The 12,133-nt window shown below is 41.6% G+C and overlaps 1 protein-coding gene across 1 annotated transcript in view; it reads right to left on the bottom strand.

Moving 5' to 3' along the window:
* Positions 1-7,725, bottom strand: part of LOC310771759 (thyroid hormone receptor-associated protein 3-like) — a gene marked incomplete at its 3' end in the record, with an annotated part of 33,783 nt that extends 26,058 nt beyond the window's left edge. The window contains exon 1 of the mRNA XM_083664286.1: positions 7,606-7,725. Within this exon, the coding sequence (XP_083520412.1) occupies positions 7,606-7,721 (116 nt within the window). The 5' untranslated portion in view covers positions 7,722-7,725. The remainder of the gene's footprint in view (positions 1-7,605) is intronic.
* Between the last annotated feature and the right edge of the window lie 4,408 nt (positions 7,726-12,133).

A 12,133-nucleotide genomic window follows, 5' to 3' on the forward strand; every position in this document is an offset into this window, starting at 1 on the left:
GGGGGGGGAGAGAGGGGTGTGTGACACACACAGGCTGCACAGAAACCACACCACACGCCACCACATCAGAAAACACCAGCCAGAGTCCACCCGATCTGTGCTCGAAATTAGAGTGCAAAAGGTATTCATAAAAGGGGCTATAACTTGGAAAGAAAAAAAAAACGACAGAAAACCCATGAAAGTGCACTTTTTTGAGAGGCTGTAATTTCATAATGGAACTGTCTAGAAACAAAATTTCTTCTTTGGAAGAAGCAGGAGTGTTCAATCTTTCATTAAAGTCCAGCCCCGTTAATATAGCCATAATAGAAAAAATTCTATAGCTGTTTTCAACTGAATGGAAGTGAATCTGGCACAGGCTCCAGACAATTTTACTGAAGCGCTGTGGCACTGAATGTGTTAACAAAAGTTTATGGGAGCGGTCATTTGAGTTCAGCAGATATAATCTTCACGAACGTGAATCACTTTTATGCCTTTTGGAGCGTTTTTTAAAAACACATTTACGCTTCAAAAGTCTTAAATGTGATTAATTTTACACGGTGAAACTTTCACACAACTTTAGTTGGTTGAAACTGAGGTGAAACTAAGTTGCAAGTGATTTGCATGGTCTAAAGCCCTCTGCAACGCACTTGAAACTTGTCTGAAACTCAGCTGCAACAGTTTGCAAAACTCTCTCAACTTTGTGAAACTAGTTTCATGCAACAGCCAATCAAAACGCTGATAAGTATCATTGCAGGCTATTAATACACTGAGGGCTCTCTTCCCATAATAATGAGAGATAGTAGCCAGCCAGTGGCAGAAGAAAACCTGATACAACATTGATATTATGTCCAGCTAGAAAACGATACAAAATAAGATACAAAGATGCAAGTTAGTACACTGTACTGTAGCAAGAGAGAGAAAAGGCAAAACAATAGATGACAGATGAAACATTACCAATCTAGCTAGCTTGTTTTAGTGAAACAAACTACCGCGTTGCACGAGACTTGATTGTTTTGTGTAAATGTCAAGTTGCATGAAAATGATGTCTCATGCAATTTGCAACCTGCAACTAGTTGCCTGAAAGTTTCACCGTGTAAAGCCAGTGTAAGCTTTTGTTAACCACAGACCTTATTCTATGCATTGAAGTGAAATCCCCATTTTAAAACCCCATTGACTTTTCCCCGTACGATCCAGGAAATCCGGGACTTCCGTCTTCCGCCTACAAAAATACGTCATCCCTCCGGTACTCTATATAGCCTATCATGAAATCTTGTACATTTTGTTGTTCTAAACACGGGCAGGTCTGTTCCAGGAAGTAATCCTCTGCTGCAAAGGAAGTGGTGCATTTCATGTTCCCAGCAGCAGCAACACAGGTTTGTTTGGAATACATAGAAAGCAGAGCTGGGTAGTTAGCATCAGCAGTGATAGCCACCATGGCTGAAGAGACAAAGAAAAGAGCGCCACCTACAGAAACAAACGTCATCAACAGAAACTCCAAGAAAAGGCGAGTCACAGCACTGGACACACGGTTTGATTGACAGGTGATCTGTGAGAAGAGCAGTTCAGACAACAACCACAGCAGTGAGCGCTTAAAGGAACACTCCACCAATCTTCAATGCTTATTTATTTTGCACATAATCTCACACATATCCGAAAAGTGTAAACCGTTTTGCAGACAATCATTTAGTTTGACAGTTGTTGATAATTGATTTGTGTAAAGTTGTGGACCAGTGATTGAATTTGTGCATGAATGACATCACTGGTCAACAACTTTACTCAAAGCAACTCTCAACAACTGTCAAACTAAATGATTGTCTGCAAAACGGTTTACATTGTCGGATATGTGTGAGATTCTGTGCAAAATAAATCAGCATTGAAAATCAGTGGAATGTCCCTTTAACACCAAACATGTCGCCAAAATCAAAAACACAGATTCTGGCCGATTACCCCTTTAAACCATTTGTTTCAATGCATCCTAACAAGTCACAGCCAAACTCAACCGAAGCTGTGGCCTAACAGCTGGTAAGGAAATGCCACAATACTGCAAAAACACACGGTAATGCAGTTGCCTGCAATAAATACTGTATATCCAGTGTTATTAGTAAAACACATGTTCATGTTTAACGTCCACGTTTAACAGCTCTCAACAAGGCTGCGAGGTCAATGCAGTCCACACGGGGGCGCTGGTGCTCCTCTGATAAAACGCCATGGACTTCAGCCTGAACCTAGGCTCGAACACGTCTCCAGAGTCATATAATCTGTTTTCAATCAACGCACATGCTCCCTTTGACAATAGTCTCACCACACTTCATGACCAAACGCACAGCAAACAGGCCACAGCTGATCTTTATGGAATTATCAATGTGTAGAGTAAATGTGACAAACGCAGCAGACTACTAGACATCAAAACTAGTTACTGTATGTCACATGATTTATTTTTCCCAGTCTCTAAAACAGTCAGTAAGAAGAACTGCTCAGTTGGTTATTTACAAATAAATCTATGCCTATAAAGACCGATATTACAGAAAAATCTGAAAATAACTGTAAGACAATTGGATGAAATTGCACTAAAAAGTATACAAAGTCTATATTACAGCAACATACACCGTTTCAAAGAGCAAAACCAGTGACACACTGCAAAGCAAAAGGCATTCTAAATCCTTACAAACATGCTGTAAAAAAACACAGCCAGGACTCACCTAGTGCGTTTTTTCATTGGAATAGAGAGTGTTTAGAGAAGGCAGCGCGCATCGAGCAGCAGCAGCGCACACTCACTGTGCAAAGCTTCAGACTCTCATGTCTTATGGACAGCCCCGGTGGAGAGCCCAGTCACATGGCCCATATGAGAAAAATCTTTCTACTCCTCCAATCCTTTGACTCTACGCTCGCCAAATACACAGGCTGGCTGCCAGTTCAGAAACCTTGGCTAAAAAAGGGCAGGGGATTTATTTATTTGACAATTTGACAATTAAAAAAATAAATAAAATATCACCAAATTTTTTGCAGAACTGGCAACTTATTAATGTTATCAGCTTTCAGCCTATTCAAACTGGCGGCCCGCGGGCCAAATCCAGCCCGCCGATCAAGTCACGCCGGCCCATCACGGACTGGTTCTGAGGAAAGCCTCGCTGCATATGAATCACCCCCTCTCTCTAAGTCTCTCCTCTCTCTCTCTCCCGCTCTCTCTATCTGTCTCTCTCCCCCCTCTCTCACCCCCTCTATGTCTCTCCTCTCTCTCTCTCTCTCTCTCTCTCTCTATGTCTCTCCTCTCTCTCTCTCTCTCTCTCTCTATGTCTCTCCTCTCTCTCTCTCTCTCTCTCTATGTCTCTCCTCTCTCTCTCTCTCTCTCTCTCTATGTCTCTCCTCTCTCTCTCTCTCCCCCTCTCTCTATCTGTCTCTCCCCCCCCCCCCCCCCCCCTCTCTCGATGATGACACAGACACAGAGGTTTCAGCAGCAGATCAAAATTAAGTCCCGTTTCAGTTTTTAATCTGTGGATTGATTTTGATGTGTATTTTTTTAATTTCTGTTTCTGAAAAGAAAATAGAATTACCCCAAAAAATCTAAACATGGACCATGAGGCTATGATTATGCGACTTTTGCAATGTAGTAAAATAAAAAATTGTTGGAATTTCCCAGGGTTCTAGGCCTATTTTTAGCCTATTGTTTCCATTTTTTTTTTTCTTGGTTTTTTGGGGATATCCTAACACAATAAACACATTGATTTCTCAATTTGGCTATTTACAGTATCAAGAGAGGTTATATAGAGTTTGGAACGTAGCGGTCACGCTTACGGCCATTCTAGTAGTTATGGAATTGTGGCCGTTCTAGTGTTAAAGTCCTGTGTGGGGTGAGAGTGTGGTAAGACCACAACTCAGAAATATCTCCACTTCCATGATCAGACCTATCAAAACGTTTCCAGTGAGAGGTGTTTGATCAGTGTCTGGGATCATGATGCTATGACTAGGAAGAATTGTTCTGTGTGTTTCTCTGTCTGTGTGTCTACGCCATTTACACCTGGCGCTAACATGCGTTTTCTGTGATCAGATTGCAATCAGATTGTATTTGATCACTTCAGCCTGATTCCATTTACACCTGGTGTTAACATGCGTTTTTCTGCAATCTGATTGCAATCTGATTGCAATCAGATTGCAGAAATGGTTGTCCTCTCAATCCACATAAAGTCGCTGTATCCAGATTGAGAGGACACATTGCATTTACACTTGTGTTCAATGTGTACACAATGCATCCCTGACCACCTCCGGAGGTGGTTTGGCCGATCAGATTGCAATCCTTCTTCAATGCGTTTTGGGGATGTTTACACCTGGCATTTCAAGTGATAAAACACAATCTGATTGCTATCTGATCACAGAAAACACATGTTAGCGCCAGGTGTAAATGGCCTCTCTGTCTGTGTGTGTCTCTATGTGTGCATGCAGTGTTGATGCGTACCTACAGTATGTGCATTCATGCTTGCATGTGTGTGACAGTGTGGCCACATCGCACACATGCGCACCTGTACAAGGGGAGTTCAAGAAGCACAAACTAGGTGCCATCCAAGTCTATCTTCTTCTATACTGGTCCCAATACGTTTGTGGCACTGGCAGGAAATGAGTTGCCATGATGCTGCTTCACTGCCACGCCACAGTCGTTCTGCCAGCAACAGCAGGGGCAGCACTGAAACCACACGTTGCCTTCCAAACGCACAGCAGCATAGCCAGCGGATGACCTGACACCCGTGGAATTTTCATTTGGGCAATGCAACAAACAACAAACGCAGTGGCTTTGAGATCATATTTTCATATGCCACTGAGGTATGCTAATACAGCATATTCGTGAAGAAAAGAATTTGTGTTTTTCCAACAGCATACAAATTATTATAGAACCTCGCAAGCAGTGGCGCTGAAAGTACTTTTAGGTAGGGGGTGCTGTAAGGAAGGGACTCTCGGTCCTGCCCGCATGGGCAGCGCCGAAGAAAATTTTACGTTTTTTGGACTTTCATCCATATTTAGAAGAATATTTAATTTTAAATTAACATGATTATACTGTTGTGATGTCATTATTCAGTATCTTCTCCTTTTCTCACTCACTTTCATGTAAGCACCTGCTCTCCCTTTAGTCGTTTTACACTACAACAGACAGCAACACAGGCATAAACACTGAACTTATTATTATTATTATGGAAAACCAGATTATGATGAAAATCAAACACTTTTGAAGAGGGAGCGTATGAAATAAGATTAGAGCTGGGAAGCACAAACTGTTTTTTTAATGCATTTTGTTGGTGGTATAAACACAAGACAGCCAAATCCAACAATTTCAAAAATCCCATCTCTTGTCACCAGGGGGTGCTGCAGCACCCTCAGCACCCACCTTCCAGCTCCCTTGCTCACAAGCATAAAGCATCAAGCATAAAGCTTGCAGCATAGACAACAGCGAGCATTGGATCTACAGTAGTAGCACCTGCTGCACTTTCTCTGTCACACATCATTCCCTCTGGATAAAGTTCTCCAGAGTTTTGGGCCCGGCCCAAATCCATTATCATGCTGCACCCAGAACCAGCACCAGCCCTGTAAACTGATGTGAGAACCAAACTCATGAAGCGCAGGGAAAGACACGACTCTGGACGAGGAAATCAAGACATTTGTGCTTCAATAACCCCCTTATCTTTAGCCCATGTTAAACCATCAAAGTCCAAACTGAAAATGTAACCGATTGTTGACTAATTTCCAGAATGTTACAAGTAAGCAAAAAAACAAAAACAAAAACAGCAAACTTAGTCATCCAAGTTTAATAAAACATAAAACATAAGGAAGACACTGATTAACTAGAAAATTGCACTCAAGTGCGGGCCAGACTCTGCTACGCATATCTACACAAAACTCGTCTTTGTCCGAAGGACTGCATAATGTGTTTTTAGCGCAAAATGTGGCTCATACATGTACGTATGTACATGTATGTACAGCTACATTCACAGTTTATACTGCTCACCAAGCTCTGCGCTGATCAGCACACAAATTGGCATGAAGAAGATATGACAGCATGCAGCCAAAACCCGGACATGGATGGAGTAGATCGGAGCTTCGAAAGGAAGAATGTCATTGCGTAATTGCAGTTCACCAATGAGCACAGTTGTGCATAATTCTACGCTTAAAAGGCGTGGTTAAGTGGTTAACGCCGGGTGTTAGCGCCGAGGGGAAGATAGGGACTGAGTTGACCACACCCACTACATAGCGCTTGGCCTGGCGTTAAATGCTATTTTAAGGCCAGGGGGAAGATAGGGCCCGGTATCTCCTCCAGGCTTTCATCTTGCGGTGAGAACAATAGCTTAACCCTGCCATTATCCAGATTGACTAGACCCACTGAGTAGAGCGAAGGCATACTATACTGTAAAGTATGGGTGAAATAATGAGGGAGAAGTTCTATGCTGCAGCACCTCCTGCTAGTTTCACTTCTCTTCATGGTAACAAGCTACCCTGGGTCAAAGGTCACAAGGTCAAAGCCATTCTTCATAGAACACCTGTTAAGACTTACTTAGCAAGTCTGACCTTGTTTCAGTCTGGCAGGTGCAATACAAGGCCATCCATCACACTGCTCCAACCTACCTCCAAGATCTAGTCACCCCTCAATCCTCACTCCGGACACTCCGAGCATGCAGCTCCAACCTCCTTTCTGTCCCTAGGACCAAACTCACCAGCATGGGTGACCGTGCCTTCTCCTCACTGGGCCCCCGGCTGTGGAATCAGCTCCCAGGACCACTCAGGGCTACAGACTCTTTTGACGTTTTTAAATCAAAACTTAAAACCCACTTATTTATTTTAGCTTTATCCTAGGCTCCTCCCCCTCTCTCTTTACACGTGTTATGTCTTTATGTTTTTATCCTTTTATCTTTTTATTCTTTTAGTAGCTATTTTTATATTTTATATATTCATGTATTCATATATTCATGTAAATTCCCTGCACATTAATGCCTATTTAACCTAGGCTGTAAATTTCATGTACATTCAATGTAAACTCTTATTTAACTCCAACTGTAAATTCATGTAAATCCACTGCCTATTTAACGTCTATTTAACTCAGTCTGTAAATCTCATGTAAATCCAACGTAAATTCATATTTATCATCCACAGAACACTTCACCACTCATGTACATATTGTATATTATTGACTCGATTTGATTGCACTTGCAACTTTGCGATTGTCTTTAGTTATCTTCCTACTTCTTATCTCTGTATATTGATGTGACCACTACGCTGCATACAGACACTGACAAATTCCTCGTATGTAACTTGCATACTGTGGCAATAAAAGTGATTCTGATTCTGATTCTGATTCTGATTTTTATATTTTTATTTTTCCTTGTTTGATTGCTTTTATCGTGCATCTGTAAAGCACCTTGTGAAGTCCTTGGATTTTAAAGTGTGCTATATAAATTGAATTTATTATTATTATTATTATTATTTGCAAATTTGTGCTTTCCGTACATAAGCCCTCAGGACAAATATATCAATGCTTGAATAAGGAAAACAATTGACAATCATATTAGGCTTGGTGACGTCCCATAATAACATATACTTTTAGGGCATAACACTACTAAAGGAAACTTTTCAAAACCAAATGGAATCTACCTGTAGCGATGCTTCCTGGACCGGGATCTGGAGCGACTTCTGGAACGAGAGGTGGAGCGCGATGTCGACCGGGATCGAGACCGGGACTTGGAGGCTGATCTTGTGGATTTGGACATCACTACTGCAGCCAACCCACCACCTCAACCTGTCAGACAGAGAGTTAAGTTGCACGTCAGGGTTTTAGGGTTGTAGACTGAGAAGTATTTCAAGGAACAGTACAAACGAAACAGTAGCAGCTACACACGAACAGTACTGTACATGGCGAGTCAATCACCTTTACGGAGCAAAAAGAGAAGGTGTCCCGATTGAGCATTTACCATCAGTGCAGGAAATCCACAAGAACTAAAACATCTAAAAGCCTTCAAGAGGGACTTCAGTAGTGAAGAAACCAGACTCCTGTCAGAACGGATGAGAGCAATCTGTCATTACCGCAGCTGCATCCTTATTCAGTCACTGATCATTTGCATAGAAGCCTCATTTCAGTCCTGACTTGACCTAACCTTTGAGTCAACTCAAGTATGCTAATAGTATTCAAAAATACACTTACTGGTACTGTAAATTAGGGGTGGGGGAAAAAATCGATTCACCTAAGTATCGCGATTTTTAATGTCACGATTTTTTGGATCGATCTTTTATTCCAGAATAGATAATCGCAAAAAAAAAAAAAAATTGGGTGCTTGCAGTCAGGCCACTCACTGAACAGCAGGCGAGGCGCCGCCTACTGGTTTACTAGTGGTTTTATTACTTTATTAGTTAGTCTGAAGTAATAATTACACTTCAGGGTTAAAGTGGGTGCATCTCATTGTAAAATTGGACTTCAAACGGCCCAAATCTGGCTTCAAACGGCCCAAATTGGGCTTCAAACGGCCCAAATTTCATGCGCATTGGCCCATATCGGCCTGGCCTGCTTGGTATCTAATGCCCGGCCTGAATTATGATCCCAGTCCACCCCTGTTTTTAACTATATCGCCCAGCCCTACTCATGATATATAATATACAGTCTCTAGTGTATGATTCAACTTTTCCCATGTTCTAATCTAGTGTAAAAAAGCAAACAAACTGAAAAAAGAAAAGAAAAAAATAAACAAAAATCGCAATAAATCGTAATATCGAATCGCAATAATCGTAGAATCGCAATATAAATCGAATCGGCACCCAAGAATCGTGATAGTATCGAATCGGGAGATAAGTGAATCGCCACAGCCCTACTGTAAATGTACCATTTTTGTTTCTGTTTTCTTTTTTGTTAATTCAGGCCGTTTCTTGAGTCATAATATAACAATCACCTTACCGTACTACTACCAGCCTATAAACTTGCAACTGATTATTGTGTTATGATGATTGGTGCTAATTATCCACATTTTACATTTAGTTGCAATTCTATCATTCTGACAAGCACAGCCTCCATGAATGTGAGAAGTAGAGAAAGTGAAAGATACGATGAAGATACTAGAGGAAGAATATAGAGCTCAGCGGTCACAAAAATCTGCAAAAAAAAATAAACATGATTGTTTGATTGCCAAACCATTAAATATAAAATAAATAAATAAATAAATAAATAAATACATACATACATACATACATACATACATACATACATACATACATACATACATAAATAAATAAATACTATTTTTCCATCTGAAGAACCTTTTTTCTAGTATAGGCTGGTTTTCATCTGCCATGTCATTATGATTAAATGCACAGGAAACTCACTCTATATATCTTATACTCACTCTTCTCCATGCCAGATTATGAGCCTTGAACTGACTATAGTCCAGAGATAAATGCTAAAAGTCAAGTCAATATTATCCCACTGGATACAATGAGAGAAAATAGTTCATTTTCCTCTACAGATACCAACCTCACCACAACAACATTTGCTCACGGTTAATGATCTGCTTTTCAGACAACATTCACTCTGTGGCAAAGATTGAAGAAGATCCGTCTCTGGATTGCACGATCATGTTAAGTTAACTAACTTAATTTTTCATCAAAGGATGCTAGGCTGGCTTTACACGGTGAAACTTTCACGCAACTTTAGTTGGTTGAAACTGAGGTGAAACATAAGTTGCAAATCATTTGCATGGTCTAAAGACCTCTGCGACGCACTTGAAACGTGTCTGAAACTCAGCTGCAACAGTTGCAAAACTCTCAACTTTGTGAAACTAGTTTCATGCGACAACCATTCAAAACGCTGACAAGTAGGCTATTAATGCACTGATGGCTCTCTTCCTATTCTCCGGGACCGCCATAATGAAAGAAAGTTGGCAGGAGAAAAAAAGAAATTCACAGGTCGCAAGCACACTCAAAATGGATTAAAAACTCAGTGGGTGCAGGGCAAGCAAAGAGTTCAGTTCTCTCTTCAGTGGCAGAAGAAAACCTGATACAACACATCCGAATTGATATTATGTCCAGCTAGAAAATGATACAAAATAAGATACAATGATGCAAGTTACAATGGTTGATACAGTATAATGTAGTGTAGCAAGAGAGAGAAAAGGAAAAACAATATGACAGATGAAACATTACCAATCTAGCTAGCTTGTTTTAGTGAAACAAACGACGCATGAGACTTGATTATTTTTAAATTGCTTTGTTTAAATGTCAAGTTGAATGAAAATTATGTTTCATGCAATTTGCAACCTGCAACTATAGTTGCCTGAAAGTTTCACCGTGTAAAGCCAGCCTGTTAGAGTTGACTCCTCAAGGGCTTCACTTGTCTTTTCACAGAATGTAATTGAACTGCAGATCTTAGTTCTTTCCGGTGTCCACAAGGCATCCTCTGTGACATGCGATCCTCACAGTACACTGAATACCAGGGATCAAATCATTGATTTTTCATTTCCAGAGGCTTCTTCTGGGGCTTTTGGAGGAGGAAATTGCTGACTAGTACATAACAGGGATTTCAGGAACAGAGCACGTTAGCACATGGTGGTCCCAGTGTGTATCTTGATACTATTTTGGAGAGTGTTGAAATGGATCTGTCTTGCCCCGCCTCCTTATGCTCTATGAATCTGTCTTGCCCCGCCTCCTTATGCTCTATGAATCTGTCTTCCCCCGCCTCCGTATCCTCTATGAACTTCCCACTCTCCTCATTCCAGGCGTCTTGTTGTTTTTAGCTTCCACAGACTCACAGTATCATGTTCCTGAAGGCAGCTCTGCCTATAGGGTTGAGGCCACGTCTCGTCATAGACGCTGGTTTAGCTGGCTCAGCCTGGCTGGGGGGCGTGGTCAGGGTGGGGTAAAAACCCCCTGTTCTATCCATTCAGCAAAGTTAGAATTTAGCTGATAGCCCAGCCCATGGCAGACACGATCGGGGATTTAACCACCGCAGTAAACGCACATCTGAGCAGACGTCTTGTGTTCTGCTCTAGAACCCCCAAACCTGTAGTTTAGAGCCGCAGCACCGTCTTTTGGTGAGTCAGCCCATGAGATATATCGGCGGTTTTACCCCACTCGCGCGCCAGCCGTTTAACATTTTGTGGGCGTTCCCAGACATGCGGACTGTCTCTATTGAAATGGAGCTGTCTTGCCCCGCCTCCTTATGCTCTATGGATCTGTCTTTCCCCGCCTCCTTATGCTTTATGGATCTGTCTTGCCCCGCCTCCTTATGCTCTATGAACTTCCCACTCTCCTCATTCCAGGCGTCTTGTTGTTTTTAACTTCCACAGACTCACAGTATCATGTTCCTGCAGGCAGCTCTGCCTATAGAGAAAACATTTGCTTGCGGTGCACATTTTAAGAATGGTATTCAGATCCAGCATGTTGCAAAACAGTGAATTAAATAAACCCTGACATTACAACTTTTTTCAGCTTTTCTTTATATACCAGAAGGACGTGGACTTGTGGGCCGTTCTCAAAGAAGAAGGAAAGAACAAATCTAATGAATGAGTGAATTTGTTCAAGCTGTAATAACATGCCTACACCACCGAAAGCAGCACATCTGTGTTTCAGTCCGTTTCATAGGGCTGAAAATACTTTCTGAGAAACTCCTCTGAAACTCTCTGTCAGCAGAAACTACATCGAAACACAAATATGCAAAGCTGGGTTTGATCGTGTTATTACACTTTTCTTATTGCTCTTAGCATCTTAGCATCTTAGCATCTTATTTAGCAAACCAATGCTCTACCTGTCCTGAGAGTGTTAATTGTTTATTTGAGCGGGGAAGTGAAAGGAATAAGCAGGGCAGAATACATTCCCTGCCTCCTGAAGGCGTCTTAATGTAATCACCAATTAATCTAATAGCCATTAAGTTATGTTACTGTTAGAGGAGAGTGGAGGGATCTGACTCTGTTACTGTTAGAGGAGAGTGGAGGGATCTGACTCTGTTACTGTTAGAGGAGAGTGGAGGGATCTGTTAGAGGAGAGTGGAGGGATCTGTTACTGTTACTGTTAGAGGAGAGTGGAGGGATCTGACTCGTTACTGTTAGAGGAGAGTGGAGGGATATGTTACTGTTAGAGGAGAGTGGAGGGATCTGACTCTGTTAGAGGAGAGTGGAGGGATCTGTTACTGTTAGAGGAGAGT

This window comes from Poromitra crassiceps (genome assembly GCF_964638095.1).
Source record: "Poromitra crassiceps genome assembly, contig: HAP1_SCAFFOLD_1175, whole genome shotgun sequence".
Lineage (NCBI taxonomy): Eukaryota > Metazoa > Chordata > Actinopteri > Beryciformes > Melamphaidae > Poromitra > Poromitra crassiceps.